We start from the raw sequence: 21,303 nt of genomic DNA on the forward strand, positions 1-21,303 counted from the left end.
TTTAAAAACTCCGCCATGAAGTCTCTTGTAAGTTTAGGCTTTTTCGAACTTGTCTAACATGGTGAAGTGCGTTTGCAATAATTTACATTGCCACCAAAGTGCTAATTTCGAACACGGAACTGTTAGCAATCGAACATTTCGTTGCGGTTTATCCGTCGGTGAATCCCCACTTTGCTTGCTCAACAACGTAAATGCGCATGGATTTAATCTACGTTGCTGCCACGGAGACATGAAGCTGGTTTTTATGTACGCTCACGACGTGAAATACCTCTTAAGTTAAACAAATGCAAATTATGTATGCATAAGTTTCAAGTTGGTATTCTATTCGTCCGAAAAGCACTTGGAAATATTAGTAAAACGAAGTACATATTGTCGATATTCTTACATTTTCAAGGTTCTTGCGTTTAGCTCCGGCTGACGAGGAATGATTTGTTCAAAGTCGTATCGAACGCTAACGCTGATTAACGACGTAATGCGAGCTCACTAAAACGTGGCGATACGTACCAATTGACCAAATAATCCCAGCAGATATATAGGTATTGCGAATATATGGCCTGCAGAGTTAAAGCCATTACTCTTTAGCAGCAGAGATTATTGATTGCTACAAGGCCGACTTCCACAACTGTTTCTTTAGAAAAATTTTCCAGTTATATATGTACACCAATAGGGCAGAATGTAAGAAGCACTTCCCAAGTTGTTCCGATGCAGGGAACCAGAATCACTAATTCTCGTCTGCTACTTGGGACTACGACCGTATGATGACGAATCTACTAAAAAGTAGATTATGTCAAAAGAAGTGGCCCACGCAGGGATCGAACCTACGACCTTCGCGTTATTAGCACGACGCTCTAACCGACTGAGCTAGTAGGCCACGTGATGTCCTCATACTTGAACAAAGTTCCCAATTAAGCTTAACTACGCAGTATTCTGCGGCTGTACAAGTCATCCTTTTTTAAACAGACCGTTACTAATACAACGTACTGGCTCAAAAATTGTATCGTCTGTTTACTGCTACCATTTACACCATCTTTCTCACCCTCGCCGTTGCAACTATCAGCGTCATAGTTCTATTCAATTTTCGCGCGCTTTCTAAGCGCATTTATTGTCCACCAGATGGCGGTCAAAGACGCTATGAGAGAGCTCCGATGGCGTAATTAGTTAATGCTCCCACGCAGTGAACCTATCGTGTGGCGAGGGTAAAGTGGCTGGGGAGGCGCGAGAGCCGGGGGAGGAGGCCTCGGTAAGGAGGAGAGCACCGTCAACACAAAAATCGTTTGGTCGGAGCAGACTAGCAGAAGCTGCGGGCCGAAGCTGACCTGCCGAAGTGGCTGTACGACGGCAAGGGCAGCACGTTCGACACGCGCACTTCATTCACAAACTGTACGGAATGCGATCGGATGCTAGTTAAATTCTGACCTATCGTTGTACGACTCTGGAACGAAATGCAGGGCGGGATCTGATTTGTCAGAGTCGACCACAGAGGTTCCGGGATCTATCAGCGACATAGATCTTGCTTGGTGAACGGTAAAAGTCCGTCGGATTTCCATGCAGTACGCCGTTTGTGCTCGGAATCTCCATATCGATTTATATCATATCTATCAGATCATATCTACTGAATAAATTACACAGCAGGAATGACTGGTGCGTGCAAGTGAACGGTACGGTTAGCGGTGCAATGTGCATTGTGGTTACATGGTGATGTTTGTCCTAACCCAGCGTCTGAATTCCGTGTAAATATCTTATCTCGTTTCTGGCCATCAAATGGAAAAATTACTTTGTATTGTAGTTCATTAAAGAAGCACAGAAAAAAAGGCAAAATGAAGTAAAAAATTTAGCAACACAGTGTTTTTGTCTACAATAGTATTGTCCATAGGGGCATAATCAGATTGTTATTATATCAGTATTATTATCAGCATTTGCTGCCGCGCCTACTACAACTACTTCTGCAACAGCCAGTGTTCTGTTATTACATGGATGTGCTGATGTTATTATCTTTCGGATAGTGCATTGTGTGTGAATTGTGCGTGTACACAAAGATAATAATCGCTGACCGCGGATAATTATTTGCTCCATCGTGCTTCCGCGGCCGCCGGTGGCATCGCTAAGAAGTGGCACCAGAGGGAGTGTTTCAAGCCCGAGGAAAAACTGGCAGACGCTTTTGTTCCTGTGAGCAATTTACCCCGACATCGAAATTGCCACGTCTACTTCGTACTATACACACACACCCTGCGAAGTCATAACGTGAGCACCATGCGTGGATACTTCTACCAACTACCGATTTTTCTAGTTCTAATAGGTTTATCGGCTTCAGTGCGCGCCGAGGATACATTTCAAGGTGCGTAGAGATATCAAATCTCGGTTTAATTTCATTCGATGACATGAAATTTCAAATTAAAAAAGCTAGTCAGACGTCGCTGGTAGAATCAATCTCATTGGAAGCTTATTATGTCCATAGAAAGAACAACGTTTTTACCTGAACAAGAGCGAATCTAATTAATTGCACCAGGCGGCTAGCATCCAATAAAGTTTGAGGGCCTTTTTCCCTCAGGAGGAAGGGTACCAAGGGAAAGACAAGCATTGCTTAGACAAAGAGTGCATAATAGACGATAATAGCACGTCGGGCTAGACAGAGGAGTTAAATCTACAGTTGGGCCTGACACCCGTTAGGGAGGCGCTTATATTCCAAAGCTATCAAATCTATCAGAGTTGTCCAATAAATAGAGCGTAGTTGACATATAAGAGTCGACTTATGGTAATCAACCATGACCGGGACTGAGTGGGTCCATGGGCCGTCCGACGTGAGCCAGGCCAACTGTTTTTGGCCATTTCAGGCGCAGCGTCAGCGGCACATTATTTGCCCGTCTGCTGTTTTTACATTTACGGAATAAATGGCTGTCCAAGACCTGCGCTCGTGGTCTGTTCGTTATTTCGGGGTTTGTTTGATGTAGTAGAAGACACCGAAGGTACACTCATAACGATCCAAGGCAGCTAAATAGAGCTGTCAGTGTTCGTCTACTTAGTTAGAGATAGCTTTGTTTTTTTTTATTCTTTGATCGTTGTTTGTAGAACTCAAATTAACTTTGTAGAACTTAAACAGAAATCAAATGTGCAAATATTTGCTTTGCAACTATTATGTGTGTTTGTGAGGTAACATTATCGGGTACCTGATAAAAAGGGACAGTCGTCTACGATCAAAAAGTATTATTAGTCGTAAATGTGCTAATATATGTACTATATATGCACACAGGTACGAACAAAACAGAATAACCCCAAAACGTATTACAACTATTACCAAACGACACTGAATGAAAAGGCCCGTAACGGATTTAATATGGCAGCTTGTACTTCAATGGGTCGACATCACCGCAACGTTAAGATGCTTCTTTCTTCTGAAGCATTTTGAATTCGCCTAAGACAGCTTGGTCGACAATCGCCCAGAGATAATCTAACGACGCATGACTTGCTTGAGCTAGCCGTGAAGAAGAACGTGCACTCAAAATAGGTCATATTTGCAGACCTCACCGATTACCCGTCTAGATTGTCACTGATAGTTTTGATCGTAAATCACATTGGAGTAGATGACTATATTGAGTTTCATGTGCTTTTACGCGTTGTTGCAAAACATTTTAGAGTGATTATACTGCCTGTTATAATTTTGAAATACACGTATAACTGGTGAAGATGATTACTCAGTTTATTCGAGCCAGTTTTATCGTTTATATATATATATATATAGTTGAAATATTCGTCGTATCATATTGAGTTGGGGTTGGGGGTCGAAAACCGAATACGATTCGCTCAGACCTATGCAACTATATAGCTCTCAGCAATTTGAAACTTTATGATTTATTTACGTCCTTAAACCCGAATAAAACATTGATATTAACAGGAATAGATTAAGAAATAACAGTGCCAGAAAGGACTACCTTAGGGGGAATCCTTCTGCCGGCCACAAGGCACTCCGTCGCAGGTGGACAAATTACCAGCCACAGGGGACCTACTTTCCAGCTGATGTAAAGTTACATTAGCATGGATTACGTATGCAGAGCACCCTGGAGACCCGTGAAATGGGGTAGCCGCCATGGAGATAAACTATCCTAAAATGGGCACAGTTCAAGGTAAACAGCGGTTCTCTAGATAGCCGTTCTTTTTCGATTCCCTAATATAATACCGACTTCTGCAAGAATATTGTTGAAACCGTAACAGTCGTCTCATTTGAATGCTCTGCCATTGCTTCGTTCGATGTACTACTATACGACCGAATCAGCCACTATATTCTTTTCTCGTATACCAGACAACGGACAAGGATAAGAATATGTTGTGTCTGTGAAAGCTAGGGATGTCATGCGGCTTCGTCCAGTGACAATTGTTTGACGCGCCAGACGACAGTTGAATACATACAGAATCGAAATTGTTGGTCAAAAGTAGCAACAGTTAGCAGCTCAAGACCGACTTCAGGTCTGACGTTTCGCTTGCGTATATACTGGACGTGAGCTGTTTTACTATCTAATGAGTGCCAGGTACTGGATACCTGAACAGCAGAACATTAATAGAACATAGACAAAAAAGGTAAGAGGGAGCTTTGTTTTGTTTATTCATACGTATTTCTAATGTTTTTTTTTTATTAGAAATATACGCTATGTTATTGCTATCTCACATCCGGTAAATAGTTGGGCAGCGGCAGAAGAAGAATCCAAAAGCTGTAGGTGCTAGATGAGGCCTGGTTGTAAACGTATACATTTATGTGTATAGCACGACCAAAAATAGTGAAGTTCCAGTGTTTCATGGCGTGTTCGTCAAGATTTCAGGTTTAGCTGTGGGATGACAGGTTCGCGCGATCTGTGTGACAAGTCATCAATCACCGAGTATTTGAACGGAAGCATTTCTATTGCCCGAAATTGTCAATCAAACCAATGTACAATACGCTTATAAATATATACGTTAAGTTGTTTCAAGTGCACATTTGTTTTTATATAAATCCTTTATATCGTTCGAACTTTTTAAGTGATACATTATTCAACGGAGGGCAAATATAGCCAAATGGCAATGCTGTGTTCTAGCTATTTAAACTATGCACATTAGACAATATGTATGCAATTTGTATGAAAAACACTTTGGAAATCTTTCTTTTTATTACTGCCACGTTTACAGGGGCATCGCATCACGCTCGATAATATCGATTTTACGTCAGAATTTAATACCGTAGCCACCCTCAGCGTCTAAGGAACAATACTTTAATACCAGTTTTAAGTGTTGTTTTAGATAAGTACCTCTCCGTGTATATAAGTTTTTTGCATTTATAGCTGATTTATTCCGGAATCGTTAATAGGTAGTCGAACGGCAATATGCTCGTGAAGCGATTTGTCGGACTGGTCATCGTTCGATAGTCTTTTATTGAGTGAAACGGCATTGTTTCACTTATAAGCGCTATTTTCTAACAATAAACACACAACGTTAAATACATCGTCGTCTATCCTTCCGGACATAAATTATCCGTTTATTGATATGACGTGTAGTAACCGTCATTAATGTACTTTTGTTGACGTTATGATCGTACCGATCTACCATAATTCATTGTAATAGATCTACCGGGTTCTCATAATGATTCGCCGATGGTCTTCAAAATATACTAGAAGTAGATAGAATAAACGGCAGAGTCCAGACCTATCTTGTAGAGTGAGCTGAACTAGCGCCCTTTTCTGGAGTGATGTCATATCGAGTTATATCTCAAGTTATGAATGAGACGAATGACAGAACTGACTCGCCAGTATTTCTCTCTCCCTCTCCCTCTCTCTCTCTCACACACTCTCTCTCTCTTCCTCTCTCTCTCACACATACACACACACACAGACACTCTCTCTCACTCTCGCTCTCTCTCAGCAATTAATTGACTTCGTTTCACTCCGGCGTTTTATTTACAAAAACATACGTGGGTCAATTTTCGAAGTTTCAACGTATTTGAATCCTAAAGAAATTGCATCGTATGTTATGTGTGTATGATTGCATGGCGCGTTGCTGTGTTCGCCGGTACGTTCCGATTTCGTGTGGAAAGTAAGCTCCCAACAAGAGAAATGTTCTTGGGAGGAAATCAGCTGTCCAGGTATACGGATCGTATTGCTCTTCGATAGTGCTTTGTGTCCTTCGTGGCATGAGTAGTAGCAGTGAACCATTACTAGCGGCCAAATACGACGACGCCACGGGCGACACTTGCGGCAATTGCCGTTTATCGGTAGAAAGCAGACTTCTAATAGCTTCAATGAGCTCTTCGCGTGTTACGATGAACTTCTGGGGGGCCGTAAATAAACAAGATTGGATGGACATAGTGATAAAAAGAATGATGAAACACGCTTGAATGTTTAAGCAACTTCGACTGATGATGATGCCGTTAAACGACAATTCTGTCGTGGGACTAGCATTGAACACAGACACAGAGAAGAAGTGGCGGACGGCAGTTAGATTAAGCTGTTAGGGCTTCTGTATCTATTATATATTGAATAATAATTTCAGCGATATGATTTTTTCCCACAACTGGAACCGTAATTATCAGTACGTTTTTCGTTACGTCACTAGGAAATCTCTTTGTACATGTTTGCGAGATATCATCAAATCAGAATGGATAACTAGCAATTGTTCCTTTGAATTGTCGTTAAAACCTTTGTTGTATTTAGGTGAAAGGGAAAACTATTAGTAATCAAGCTTTCGTTAAATACGTTTCATTCATATTACAATGTAATATGCCAGTGCACTCGATTAGGGTATAAGTAGTTTCGCTTTCCGTGCATACGTCCCTTTTTAGCTCCACAGTAGATGGTATCACGGTTTAAACGGACAGATTCAAGAAGGGCTTAATGCTCTAAACCCAAAAGGTGTTCTTCTGATTGTTGGCATGCTTATTCGCTACGTCTCGGCGTTCTTCTAAGTCGGTCCTTCTTGTCCTATGAGTAATCGACCAGTGTCCTTATTTGGCCCATTGTCCTTCTCTCCACGAGGTGGCAACGGGTATGTGACTGGCTGACCTACGAGGATAGGGCTATGTAGCAAATGGTGCGTGAAAGCACTTTGGTTGTAGTTCCGTTGCAGTTTTGCTGGTTGGCATCGCTTCGAGGCCGTCGAAATGATGATCAGGTAGGTCAGGTAAAAGGCAATTCTGCCAGGCGGACTTGCTTGACCCGATCGTTTAATTGCAAGGGGAACGCAGTGCTGAACGAATGCCACTAAACCAGCCTCATGCTTCAGAATGTCTGCAAGTTATCTATAGCTTGCTATGATACGCAAGCGACGCGGTCAAACTAGCGGAATGGCGCCATCGGCAGCGCTGCACTGAGGGGTCGGGCGCTGCCGCAAGGTTGTCAGGGGTGGCGAGAAGTAGGCTGTCCCAGCTTACAAAAGACACAGGCAAAGAATAGTAGTGAAGCGCGCAGCTAGTGTGGTATTGGGTACACGAAGTCTCAAAGGGGAAGACAGGAAAGGAAAATGGGGTCTGCTCGATCTAGTATAGTTGGTGCAGGAGCGGCGTTATAAGGGCCAGACAAGCCAAAACAGGGGTGTATATAATGGTGTGAAGACAATAAGATTGACTGGAAGCTGGCCATAGGTCTACCCAAACTGGAAGCAAGCCCCGATGAGACAGGCGCCCCCTAGAGACACCAACACGACCAATAATAACATTGTAATGCTAGTTTTGCAGGTTTAGTCGAACCTTTCGTTCAAATATTCGAATGCCAGTAAATACACTAGGTGCTGTAACACGACATACTAGATGCCGCTGTTATTCGTCAGTGACATCCAGCTTGCCTTTGTCACACCTATTCTTTCCCGATGTCAGCTTACACCATGACTGCATTATCTACTAGGGATTATCTGTTAGGACGAGAAGTAATGTTACCTATTGTCTAGGGTGGGTAAAAGCATTATCGACAACAACGAAGACCAGAGTCGTTATTTTATTTCACGTGTTTAATAGACGGAACTGATCTGCTAAGGTTTATTTGGATAAAATAACTTTTCTGTATATGTAAAGTTCTGGTGTTTCTTTTGTGATGAAAAACACCCGCAGGCCGCAGAAGGAAAGGTTGCGTACAAGAATAATAGTTACATGTAGTTTCCTAAAATTACACCTGTTCCAGTTCTAGACTAGGTGTAGCTTGTGGATAGCATCAATTAGAATATGTGGTTCGACTTTTCTATAGCAACAAAGGAAAGCCAAGTGCCACCTGGGCTAATCGAGGAACATCTCGCTTTATATGCTCAGTAAAGGGACGAAAGTTTACATTTTGAAGAAGTGTTCTCCATTCGCTACACAGTCAAAGGCTGCTTAAAAGGGAAGCATCCATTAGTTCGTCTTTTATCCCTCTTAGAACAATACCGACGACATTATTTTAACTTCGTGCCCGACCTATACCAGCATCTCAATGGCGATTTCGTTCCGATTGATTAATGGACTATTTTATTATCATCAACAAGAAGAGTCGGTAGGGCGATGGAAGCGTTCGACATGGACTCGCTCCTGATTACTAATTATTACTGATTAGCCATTATCCCACAAATGATGGATCGTCAGGGGTGGCTAACAGAGACTGTTTATCAAAGAATCCTTTACTGTGCTGGCCCTATGACCCTGCACAGCAGAAGGCCATTTTCCATTAGGAAATATGTCCCTGCTCTTACAGAGCTGTTTTGACTACTGCTTGGTTGTCTTAGACCAGAAGGAAAGCATTTAGATAAAGATTTTACGAATTACTGCAATCTCGTTGCAATCCAAAACTGAAGTACTCTTTGAAGTATATAGAACGTTATTTCTGGGACTACAGTGTGGGCTAGAAGATTATTGTTATCGTCCTTCTACCACGATCCTGGCATACAAACTCACAGGCTTCACTGCTACGCGTTCGATGTGTGTCAAATCGGATACTAACGTGACAGATTAGGAAGCGACGCGTCATACTGCCGTTATACATGGACGTTTCTCTATTCGTACATATTTACGGATATATTCTATAGCTAATAGGTTGTTTTTTTTTATCTTATATGCTAATTTGCTGCCCAGTCGAAATGGTTTCCTATTTTCTGGAAACGCACCTACTGCATTTTGGGATCCTTTCGATGGCGCGTTAGTTGATAGATGCTCGCTCGAGTGAGCTAAGGAGGCAAAACATCTATATAGATTAACGGACTCATTCGCACAAACGTATTCTAACACTGCTTTACATACTGCTCTCAAAAGCTGCAAAGGCTCTGTCAACTTCATCTGAGTCTTAGACTCACCCGGGCCCTCAACAGAGTCCCACATTCCTCGGTCGTTATCATGGATGTTCTTCAAGTGGACCATCTCTTTTACTTATCCTGTTTCTTTGACCCTAAGCTTCTTTGGCCTGAACTGACAGCAACCATTTGGCCTGCGTGAGTCCTTTGTTTTTCCTATGATTCGTTTCAGTGTCCATCTATACTTTTTTTTTTCGTTTAGCACCGCGTCTTTATCCTATGAGACAGGCCAGGGCCTGATCCGCTGCTGCCTCTGTAAATATGCGTACGCATGCGTGTGTGTGTGTGTGTGAGTTTAAATATATCTTACTGTAATCCTGCGCTTGTCTCCAAACATAGCAATCAGCGCTTCTCATCTCATTCACTCACCAGTTTATCAGCAAAAGCGGCAGCTGATCGCCTTATCTTAAACAGTGTCGACTCGCGCTGTATGAAAGCCGCCGCTCGGCCCCTTAAGAGCAGTTGTACATGTACTTTTAGGGACCTTTCGTTAGAAGTGTACAGCACAGCAGAGCAGAGAAGGAATACAAGCACGGGATGCTGGTGGTGAGTAGTGTGCATGTAGCAATTAGCAAAATGGACAAATGAACGTGCCAATTCAACCCCTGTTAGTCCGTCTACCTACTTCCCCTATACTGAAGTCGCCGCCGCAGGGATTTGCTCTGTTACCCTGCCCCCGGTTGTCTACTAGCATGTCCAATACAACCCAGCCCGACCTCGACCGACCCGGCATTCAGCGGCACAGACGCTTCTAGTAACTTCTGTATATCATACGTGTGTGTGTTTGTCTGTGCATTTCTCTCGTAAGCTGAGGTGCGTTTTGTAAGTGATGAGGGCGTAAAAGCGACACACAGAATTTGCCACTTTTGCCCCTGCGACGGCAAACAGTTTAGGCCATCCTTCCATGCCTTGCTGTGTGTCTACAATTAATGATGGCGAATGTAGTAAAGCTTGTAGCAGTCACAACACGCTGTACCGTACTGATTGCAATGTAGGCACAAAAATCTCGGAGTCGAACTGCTGTTGCACCTTAGTACCTATCAGCTCATGTACTTCGCTTACCGCTACTACTTTTACGGTACCCTGTGCCGTCCAAAAAAAGAGTCGAAAATAAAATTTTTGTCGGCTGTCGGCCTGCCCTGACGGAATGTCTCTCCGACCATCATTCCGTTTCTTTTGCTTATTGGACCGCCATACAGTATACAGGAACTCAAGTAATATCAGTGTTCGCTTGATCCGGATGATAGCAAACACATGTAGCTGTTAAGGGGTGGGGTGTACGGAGGGGATAGTACTAGTCTGTAACAGAAAGAATCCACTAATATGATACAGACTACGATAAGCATTGTGCGTGTACACAGCGGCGATCGGTACTCGACAAAGCAAACAGCTATTAGCGACAAAACTGCCCATGCAAACAATGGGCGCGTATTAGAAATCGCGGAATTGAGGATTATAGCTAGGTCGTGCTTCTTGTCGGACGCTTTTTCTTGGTAGGGTGTGTTTAAAGTAATAACGATTCAGTGATTTTCAGGGCTATCGCCGTCATCACAACCATTGATAAGCTCGATTAAGGAAGAAATAAACAGGAGTTTGCGTAAAAACACAAGCGCTTAAAGTGCCAAACTGCATGGCTTAAGTATTCGCCTTTCGTGCACAGATACTAGCAGGGTTTCGCGTTGTGAATACGTTCCACATCGGATGATGGCAATTGAAAAAGTCCCAAAATAAGCAGTACAGCTGAAAATACGCTAGACGTTTCGGATTTTATTGCTTATACGCATTGCGGGGGCTGTATAGTACCCATATGGATGGAGTGCGGCGCAAGAACTAATACGAATAAACAGAATAATGTTGCATATATCTGTTCAGCGTGAATGCTGCTTCATGGGTAAATTAAGTTATCTGCCGCCAAACACCATTGGGCACCGCTCGAGTTAGGCGAACGGGAACGGCCGCGCGAAATTTCAAACCTGGTTAATCATTCCTCTGTATGATGGGAATCACCCAATGCTCCGTGCCTCGTTCTATTTTTGCACAATCATAGTGGAAACTTCCGTTCGTCGCACGGACATCCTCCACAATCATCAACTGGAGCAAAAGCCTCTGTTGAACGTGAGCTGTGCGGATGCTATTCAGAGTTTTGGCAGTGTTGTGACCATCGTACTTCGCTGGGGTGACGCAACAGGAGCACAAACACACATATTTTATTTTTGTATCTGTTACCTGTTGCGGCAGGTGCTTCTTTACTCAGGATACAACAGTTTCAGCGTCCTTTTCTCTTTCTATTGTCCCTGTGGGCCAACAGCCACTTTCAATTCAACCATCGTTTGCTGATTAATGTTACTGTTGTCAAGCACTTTGGTCTAATACATTTTTTCAGCAAAGCATATAGTTGTTTTGCTATGTATTCGAATTCTGAGTGTGAAACGGTGCACTAAATCGAAAAAACCGCGCAGATTTTAAACGAATAAGCAAATAAGCTACTTCCTTATACATATGTAATGTATATAATATTATATATATACATTACATGCGTATGCCTGTATAATAATAATGTATAATAATACCACACAATGAAAATGGGTCGACTAGTAACAAAAACTTTGCATCGATAGCTGCGACTCTAAATGTCTAAATAATGACATACATTTTTTTCCTATGACTAAAACGTCTGTTGACGCCAGGACTATGATTTTGCCTAATCTCAGTGGTTTGGGGTTACCAAATTTTCCGCCAGTTCACTGACAGTCTACCCTGGAAAAATTAGCGGGAGTATATGCAGTGATTTGCCACCTTAATGTTCCACGACCTCCTGAGATCCTAGGCACTCGACAGAACAGCGTCTGCTAAAATTATTCATTAATTTACCGAAACAGGACTCTGTAGATGACACTTCGTCGCTTTTTGAGCGTACGCTTATTTCCCGAACTCAATTACACGCTTGCTTCTTCCTATACATGTCAGAACATAAAAACATAGATACTTCCGACTATGTAGCAGGGCTTTTGCATTTAAACTGATGGACGATTATTTATAATGGCCACTTTTCATATACTGTTTAACTTTTCGAGCACACCTTTATCTAGGTTAGTCGCCCGATTGAACGTAATGGACAACAACGAAAATATCTAACCAATCTTTCCTCTTTCTATAGTGCGTACTATAAGTCTAATGCGCTGGTAGCTGTGAGCCTCTCCCGCTAAATCACCCGCTACTGTTAACACGCTGATACTTCATGCCCATAGTCACATCAATTTGTGTACAATGCACGAAGCAGGATCTGCGATAATCAAAGTCATATCGAGTCTTAGTGTTGCTGGTATCATGTGGTAATAGCATTTCTTGTCTTTGTGCAGCATCCAGCTAAAGTCTTAAAGCACTTGTGCGTGCCTTGGCTAAAAGGCATTGTTCTTTTACAGATCGTTAAGTTTGGGGGGTTTCGGCGGCTGGCGGTTACACGCATTGCTCGTACAGAACATACATCTCATCTACAAAACAAATGAAGTTATTATTATCATTCTGTCTTAATTTTTGTCTACTGTGCATTGTTTGTATTATCTATTCCTAAGTTGAATTGTAATCGACTGTTTGATCCACTCTATGAACCTTGTTTCTTGCCTTCTTGTTCTTGTTTTATTTTTCTAGTGCTTTCTGGGCTTGGTCTTCCGTCACGTCTGTGCTGCTTTTGATATGGTCGGGGCACTAACAAACTGCCATCTCCTTCGTTGCTGGTAGCTTGCTATCGAATCCACTTTCGTCAAGAAGAGTGCTGTTGCCAATAAATCGAGTTTAGAAAGTAAGCGCGAAAGGGAAGCTAAACAGTAAGAGAGAAAATCCTGAGGACAACGCGACGTACCGTCCTCAGGATTTCTTCTCTAGAGGAGGTACTGGCAGAGGGGCTCGCTGACGGCTCTGTCCCTAGCTTGGGGTTTCGCCTCCATTGATTATGGTATGATGATAATATGATCTGATGCATGAGGCGCCGATGTAGGGTCAGCTGAATGCAGCAAGAACGCGAACAAGAGAAATATGAAGGAAATATGAGCAACTTCACCTTCTTTCCCCCGTGGTAAGCGATACTCGCGACTGAATGAGATTGTAAACAATGTCCTACTTATCCAGTGCGGCCCTGCAACGCCACCACACAAAAGGGCTATCCACATACCCCCTCTAGGTCGCTTTTATATATATGTGTTATATATTGAGAGTAATCGCAGTATAGATTCTGACAATGACGTTGTTTGCATGTATATGTGGTTTGATATATGTCTATCTATATAATGGTTATGATATTAAGTATGCAACGCAAAGTGACTAAGGAAAGCGGAATGAAAGGTCCATCTTGTATAAGAAGAACCCACGATCAGGCCTATTTAAGGACAATGGCTACACTAGGGCGTTGTCCACACATTATGTACCGACCGCGCCTGCATGAATCTTTTTTTTTCTGAGTGACTAAGCGTATCTATCCTATTCACGTCGGACAGAAGTGAACGGGAGCCGGTCTAAATGGATAGATAGTCAAGACAAATAAACGATGGGATGACTAACGATAAAGCACTTCGTTTAACAGCATTTACTATATGTTCATGTAGGCTCATGGGCGTATGCATTTGTAAATTTTTGCTGCAGGCTAACCGTTGTCGTTGCAAAGCGCTGTAAGCACTATAGGCCACTATTACTAGTGCTACACTTAAAATAACTCGGTGAGACGTGGCGTAGCTAAAAGAGAGGAAAAAAATAGTCACTTCCTCCCTTTAGTCAATTTTCAAGGAAGGAGAAGTAGAAACTCATGGGGGGAAAATCGACCATTCATTACTTGGCTTCGACAACGACGACTGCCGGAGAAGTAAAGAAGGGGAGATGAGGAAAGTGAAAGAGATAGGGTAAGAGCTAAGAAGGACGGGATACCAGGGACAAATCCCTGGAGAACGAAGCCCTTGCCGCAAAAGCTACTCGCCGGTGTCAGCGGCCTCGAAGCCTGTGCCCACTTTTATGGCTCGGATACGGACATGGCTAGAATAGCTCTCCCTGATCTACGCAAACAACGTCACTTTAAAACAGCAGACGCCTGCCTGACCGCATCAGGGAATATCGCAGCGAACGGTTAGGGACCGTCTTTTGCGGAGTTTCAGTACTGTTCAGGAATGTATCGTAGTCGCGAAAACCAGAGGGCGGGGTTTTATTATCACATGTTGTTGCACATTGGCAGTGTTTCAAAAAATACGCTTGCCAGTCTTCCCCTTTTGTGACTTGATAAAACCGATGTGGAACAGGAAGATTTTATCTCATCCTGCCTATTTATTCCTTTCTTTATCCAGATTATCTGCATTTTCCGCTCTCCGACTACGCTCGACCAGCCTTCCGTTCGCTACGCGTTGTTTTTAGCACATAAGTTCAGGACACAGGATGGACGGGCTTGTTTTCGTCTTGTGTATGTTCTTGTGCCTACGTGTTAGACGGAATAACGATAGGCGTGTGTACAGGACGCACAAAGAGGGTGAAGTCTATTGACCGTCGGATGTATGCCCAACCCAAAAGTTGAATAATGACCCTTCTAGAGATTATTTTTGCGGCTTTTATGACATTCCTTGTCACCGGGATTCTCTTCAAGAAGAGAAGGAAGATTCTGTTGTTGTCCTTCGTTAGATGAACCCGTAGGTGAAGGACCACACGCGATCGCGAGAATATATGCTCTGCCGTGCAAGCGGTCAAAACTTGCGCGTAAGTCAAAAATTGCAACCAATGCACGTGGTTAAACGTGTCACTAACTGGGGTGACAGCTTAACTGCCTTATCAAATTTGAGACTTTTATAAAGAAGATTCCATACCTAGAAGCGAAAGGGTGAGCTTTAATGTAAGTAGATTGCGTGGGTGTAAGAATGAAAAGGTTTCATTAGTAGAAGTTATATGGTAGCGAAAAGCGCCAGTAAAAAAGATGGAGAAGTTGTATGCGTCTATGAACGCTTGTGAACTACAGACAGACCGAGAGGCTCCTGTCTAATACCGTTGATGTAATGGGCAAGCTGAGTCAGATTACCCCCGTTGGAAGCTAACGGAGTGGGCTGACGTTAAGTTTTTTTACGGAGAAGACTTCAATTTAATGATAAGTTTGTTGAGGCCGCCCGTAATTATATACCCCTTTTTTTCCAGCATCAAACGACTAGTGCTGGGAAACTTAAGGTTGTTTCTAGTCATCATTCATGTACAGGCATTGTAAATGTACCAAGAGCCTACTATGTGTGCAAAAAGTAGTGTTTCTTTACTGTGAGGTTATGGTCTCTGGTACTAAAAAATGCACTACGAATCTTACTATAAATAGCGCTAGCTAGCGTCATACGTCCAGTCTGCCGGTTAACGAGTGCTTTCTAGTGCCAGATGAAGGCCGTAACTGTAACGGCTTGGACGTCTTACACTGCCTGGTTGGTTAGTTTTTTTTCTTCTTCGTTAAGTCTGGCCTCTTGCATAGAGTTTCAGCGCATTGCGTTGCGCCAAGAAAGTCGAAGTTGAGAACAGGCCATGCCGGACGTACCGTATTGGAAGTTAGCCAACTGCAATGTGATTTAGCGATATAAAGGCAACGGAAGACCTTTCCGTCACATACAGTTTCTTAATCTCCTTTCGTTGTTTTTGCGCCATGAATGTAAGAATAACAATAGGCTTGTCCGAGACTAGACAACCCCTCAATCAATGTCTTGTTTCTGCCAAGTAAGGCTAGAGGACGATAACCATCGTTGATATTCGTAAACGGTAGTTAACTTGACATCGAAAAAAAGCGTCACTTCTCTTATTCAAAGACAGATTGCAGATTCGCCGTCCGCTTGGAACCAGAACTGCGGACCAAAGAAGTAGACGAAAGTGTTGAGTTGGAATTATTGAAATATGCTACTTTAGTCGGGTGAACGCTTAATGAAATTTGTGCTTACCGACGCCCTCCATATGACTTGGTGGCCTTCATTCTCTAAGTAAAATTTAATCATTTTATTAAGTACCAGTAAATTATAATTCAACGTCTGTGGCAGATAACCCGTAATTTTTCTGATTATACCTAGGTCTCTCTAATCTGTTCTATCCAGTTTCAGTTGAGACTTTGTCCTTAGTCCATCTACTTGCAGTGCTTCTGACACAGTGACTGCAAAAATCTTGGTAATGGATCCGAGTTATCTCGGATTTCAAAGCTTCAAAAGATAGCCAACCAGCAGGCTCTTTGGCAAAACCAGTCTGCTTTCTATTCCACAATACTCTCTTCTTTTTAGCGAAGAAGATACGTGATACGCCTATGATGGTTCGCGCTGCCATCATCGTTTACCTCTTGCTCCGTGATCGTTTGCCTTTGCATCCGCATTGAGCCAGTTTGTATTGCCCCTATCAGCAGAGGGAAGCATAACGGCAACAATGCCCTCCCGTACGGATATGGAGACCATCCATTGGTGTTATGTTTCAACCCCGCTTCCCTTACTCTCGACTCGTCTGCAAGCTTACGTTATGCTCCGGCGATGGACAGCTCCGTTCCTGTGAGCCGATTCTTTTCTGGCGACTTGCCCAGGGCACATTCGTCCCCTTTATATTCCTCACCTAATCTGTTCCTTCTTGCTTCACCTCTCTCCGTACGACCTCCAAGTCCTTCGCCCTTTACGAGTGCCCCAACGGACGCAGTTCTGTTCCTGATGATCCCTCTTCTATTCCGCGACGCACTGGTCTCCGCTGTGCCATGCGCGCTCATAACACTACAGTATCATTACTATCCGCGAGTTCTGAACATGTTCAACACCTATCCACACCCCCAACCCAGATGGCTCTCCAGGACTTATTTGTAGATAAAGCCACATAGATATAGTGTGAGTTAGAGGGAATGAATGAGGAAAACTACAGGAGTGACATAGGCACCCCCTTACCCCTCGATGCATATAGATGATGACAATGAACAATGAGTGTGATTTTCCAAGTTGCCAGTGTCTATGCTTGACAACGGCCAGTAGGAAGCCCTTCAGTCGCAGTAGGAAAGATAGTAGACTGTTATAGACAGGCGCGAGCTTTTGTGGCTGCTGCGCCACTGCTATTAATGCTACAGCTTCCCCTACGAGAAGAAGGCAAACTTTGTTTGGACTTTTACGACAAAGGGATGAATCGTCGCCTCGACGTTGGTTGTGAAGAGGAACGAATATCTTAAGAACCCAATAGGACAACAGCAGCTGCAGCAGCGGGTTTAATGAGACTATAGATGTTAGTAGGCGTTCGGGATGCTAGCCGTGATCGTAGTATTGGTAGATGGGTCGTCTGAAGCCGATACTAGTATCGTTGTCTGACGACATATTGTTATTGGTGGCGTGGGTTTTTCGTGTTATAATGGAGCTAAATGGTGATGGCAAAGCCAGACGAAGATTAAACAGGAAGCAATTAAGTCGCGTGAACTAGCTCGGGGCGGCTGGCACGGGAGTCATTCGTTTGCTATGCATCGCATCGCATGCAGGCTATAGTATTTCGATTTACGGGCAATCGGCCAAACACTAACGGACGAGGACCTCCGACGGCACTGCAGGATGGCTCAATCGCCAACTTTGGCCTAACCTATCGTTGAAATAGTAGTTATAGCCACGTGTGGCGATATCGCCGCCTACAAAAATGGATAAAAAGGAAATTATTTATTAGGCACATTTCATGGTATTGAAAAAGCGACCAGCTGGACGGAAGGGAGAGTCTACAAGCGCTAAACGGGACATGTTAGCCCAAATCGCGGTATGTCGATCTCGGAAGTTGGTGCACTGCAGTTCCTCTCGTTTCTTGCTAGATGTCAGCCAAATAGAAAATCACTCGAATGATGGGATTCGCCAATCAGTCTGATCAAGGCAGTCAAAGAGTACAGTTCATTGTAAGTGACTTTTTTTAGTAGGAGGCCTTTCTACCGTTAGCCCTGATAATCGTTCGACACGATGGCCCTTGTAATCAGTGGCTTTGAGATTCCTACAGAAGCAGTTTAAAGTGACTGAAGAAGATTCCGTTCCACTAGCCGCATAGTGGCGGCGACGGGCCGTGTCACGCGGTCTGTTTCATGGAACAAAGCTGTACCAACCGGCTGAAGTACCTTGCCGATTGTGTCAGACGAATTTCACAGATACCACAGTCGGTAGTTTTGTTTTTCGGTTGAAAGAGTTACCAGTGAACAGTGTCAAGGGCATTTCGAAAATCAAACCGAAATGAGGATCCGGTAAAGGGAATAGAGCCACATTGAAATCCTTTGAACCAGGCGGCACGTTATATTCTCGTCTCGATATCTGTGGCCTGCAAGGAACGTTGTTCGGTAAGGTCAAATCGCTAGTGTAGTCGAAGTGAAATTATTCCAGCTAGGGTAAAATAAATTAAATATTATAAAGGCCACATGATTTTTTTAAATTTAAATGCTCATATTTGAAGAATAGTCTAATTCTGGCATTTTTATATTGTTATTGTCTACTGATTAACCTTCGGAAAAAAGAAGCCTATGTTACAATTGTTTAGCGAGACCAGTACAGCATATGTACAATCTTCGTACTGCTACACGACTATTGGTGATTGGCCCCAAATGAACGACCTGTAGAATGGCTATATCGAATCACCCCTACTACATCCATAACATCTTGGCTAATGCGTGCTTACAGGCGCTAGTATCCGATCCAAATTACGTCGCTCCGTTGATGTCTACTGATACAAGTTTGTACAGTCGGCACTCGCAGTCTGCGAAAGATCGGCCAGTAGACAATCGAAAGTATACGAGACCCCCGTATGTGGCTTAGTAATACGTGCGATTCCCCAGTATGACACCAATAGGAGCTATCAGGTCAGTACGTTAGAACGAGAGGCAAGTGTCTGAGGTTATTTTACGCAGGAAGGTAATCGTGAAGGCGACGGCAGCTGCCGGCATATGGGGTAAAAAGGAAGGGGTCCATCGCACGGGCCATCGCCGAAGGCAACGGCGCCGAACCGAATGTTCAAAGAAAAGCAAAAGGGGAAGCTGCTTGGCAAGTATTTATTGCAAGAAAAAGAACCCGTCGCAGCTCACTTTCATGGGCTTCGACCGTCAGTAGGTAGTCTCAACCCATTGCTCGTTGGCGTCCCGGTCTGTTTTGCTGCTTTACCCGCCATTCTGACGATTTAGACCTATTTTTAGTAATACATTGAGCCCTGGAGCTTGGTCATCGACCTGATCTTCCTTCTCCTCTTTGCTTGTTAGATGCAGAGTTTTAGGCTATTGACAGGATTTGAACAAAGAGACTTTACTGGCCCACAGCCTAGCATCGGAGTGTTGGTAAGGTGACAGGTCTGACGATAGGTCATGAGCGAAGTGTTGTGGCCAATCGATGTTTATTTCGACGGAGTGGTTATATGGGCCGGGTTACGAACATGGCGTATTTAGTAGCTGGGACGGACGGGATAACATCGACGTTTTGTTCGTTTCTGTTCTCGTAAGAGCAAACATGTCAGAGTCAGAGTTGATAGAAGTAAACGATGGTTGTGCGCTGTATCAGTGTGGTCGTGTTAGTTATAGTGGTCGGAACCCGCAATCGGCATATACTGTTACAACTAACAGGGGCGAGGCCAATTTAGGATAATGTTGCTAGCTATAGAACTGAGGATCTTACGTAGAGGGCCAACAGGTAAGATGGCAAAAAGATGTATATATATATATATTGTTTTTCATATATAACAGACACATTTCTTTAGTGGAAATGTGGAGAAGTATAACAGAAGAAACAGGAAAACAAAACTGCTAATGCTAGCTAAAATCAGTCCGCTTAGAAAGTACGACTGGCCTATAATGCTGTATCCTACAGTGAATTTTCCTTTTCCCACTCGAGCTTGAGCCTATGGACCAGATTGCATTCAGTTTTCCTCTACGACGTCATACTCCTACGATACAACAAGGAGGCACTCAGCCCGTTGTCCCAGTCTTTGTTGCCGTGGCAAACAATATCAGTAGTGGCTGTCCGATGGTGGCGTGTATAACGTTCACGCACGCTACAACCGACCGACGAAGTACGGCTGTGCTTATAGCAGTATTGCGACCGTTACATGTCCTTCCTACACAGTTGGGAGTACAATGGCGTCAGCCAGGTGATGCATACCCTCTTCTCTGCTGTATCTAACCCCCTCGACCCTGTGCGTTCTCTCTAGGCGCATCCAGTGACGAAGTGATCTCTGTAGAGTCACAAATATATAAACAAACGAACAGACGGGGTTGTTATTCTGCTGACTTTCCCTCTTTCCTATGACAACGATTCGTTCGGCTGTTGGCGATAGCGGCTGTGACAACGACGACGGCCACGACGGCGGTATCGGCAGCAGAAGCGGCATTCCTCCGGGTCGCGTTATCGCATATGTCAGGGGTGCAACGAGTATGCGCCTTCGAATTCTTCCTCTACCCTATGTAAGTGTGTGTAGCCTCTCACTATTACACCGCCGCTAGCATCAGCGCCGCATAGAGTCTGTTGGCGCGTTATTGTCGTGTTTTTCCCGTACAACACAGCTAGCTCTGTACACTAATAATATACAGGGTGGGTGAGGAAGAGTAAAAACGATAAAGAGAAATGAAGACAGACGGTTTTTAAAGCAGCAGCAACAGCACTAGCAGTTGTTTGCTTATCGTATTGAAGAAGCAACCAACGAGGCCAGCGAGGGCGAAAACATGATGAAAATAAAGATGTAGCGCCGTACAGTAGACATACATACATACACAGACGAACACATTAGGATCGCTTTGTTTTTTAAATATATTCGACGACCATTCCATTCTTTTGGAAGAATGTTGACGGTTTTTTATACCGAGAGAGGGTCTTGTTGATTTGTCGTTTCTGTTGTATCGTCTGCTAATCTGACCACCCCGGACCAGGAGTTTGCGGTTGCGTAACGAACGTCTTCGCCACTTTAGTGGTTTTGGCACACGTTGCGGTTCACCTGTAGTGTAGTTGCGGTTATTATGCGTTTATAACCAATGCACTATTTGCAGATGTCGTTGACAGAGACGTTCTCTAAACTAATAACATTAATGATGAACTCTTATGTACT

General features: G+C 43.6%; 1 protein-coding gene and 1 non-coding gene across 6 annotated transcripts in view; one reads left to right on the forward strand and one right to left on the reverse strand.

Moving 5' to 3' along the window:
- Positions 1–797: 797 nt before the first annotated feature.
- Positions 798–871, reverse strand: TRNAI-AAU (transfer RNA isoleucine (anticodon AAU)). The gene has a single exon. It is a non-coding gene; the product is annotated as a tRNA-Ile (tRNA).
- Positions 872–1,289: 418 nt separating this feature from the next.
- Positions 1,290–21,303, forward strand: part of LOC111248627 (tyrosine-protein kinase transmembrane receptor Ror-like) — a 240,468-nt gene continuing 220,454 nt past the window's right edge. For 4 of the 5 annotated variants that reach the window (XR_015327104.1, XR_015327105.1, XM_086988074.1 and 1 more), the window contains exon 1: positions 1,290–2,335. Coding sequence is in view for 1 of the 5 variants with exons in the window: in XM_022801284.2 (XP_022657019.1) it covers positions 2,251–2,335 (85 nt within the window). In the remaining 4 variants the exon portion in view is untranslated. The remainder of the gene's footprint in view (positions 2,336–21,303) is intronic. The other variant, XM_086988079.1, reaches the window with a different exon arrangement.

The sequence above is a fragment of the Varroa destructor genome, unplaced genomic scaffold, assembly GCF_002443255.2.
Source record: "Varroa destructor unplaced genomic scaffold, Vdes_3.0 BEIS01000004.1, whole genome shotgun sequence".
NCBI classification, from domain to species: Eukaryota; Metazoa; Arthropoda; class Arachnida; order Mesostigmata; family Varroidae; genus Varroa; species Varroa destructor.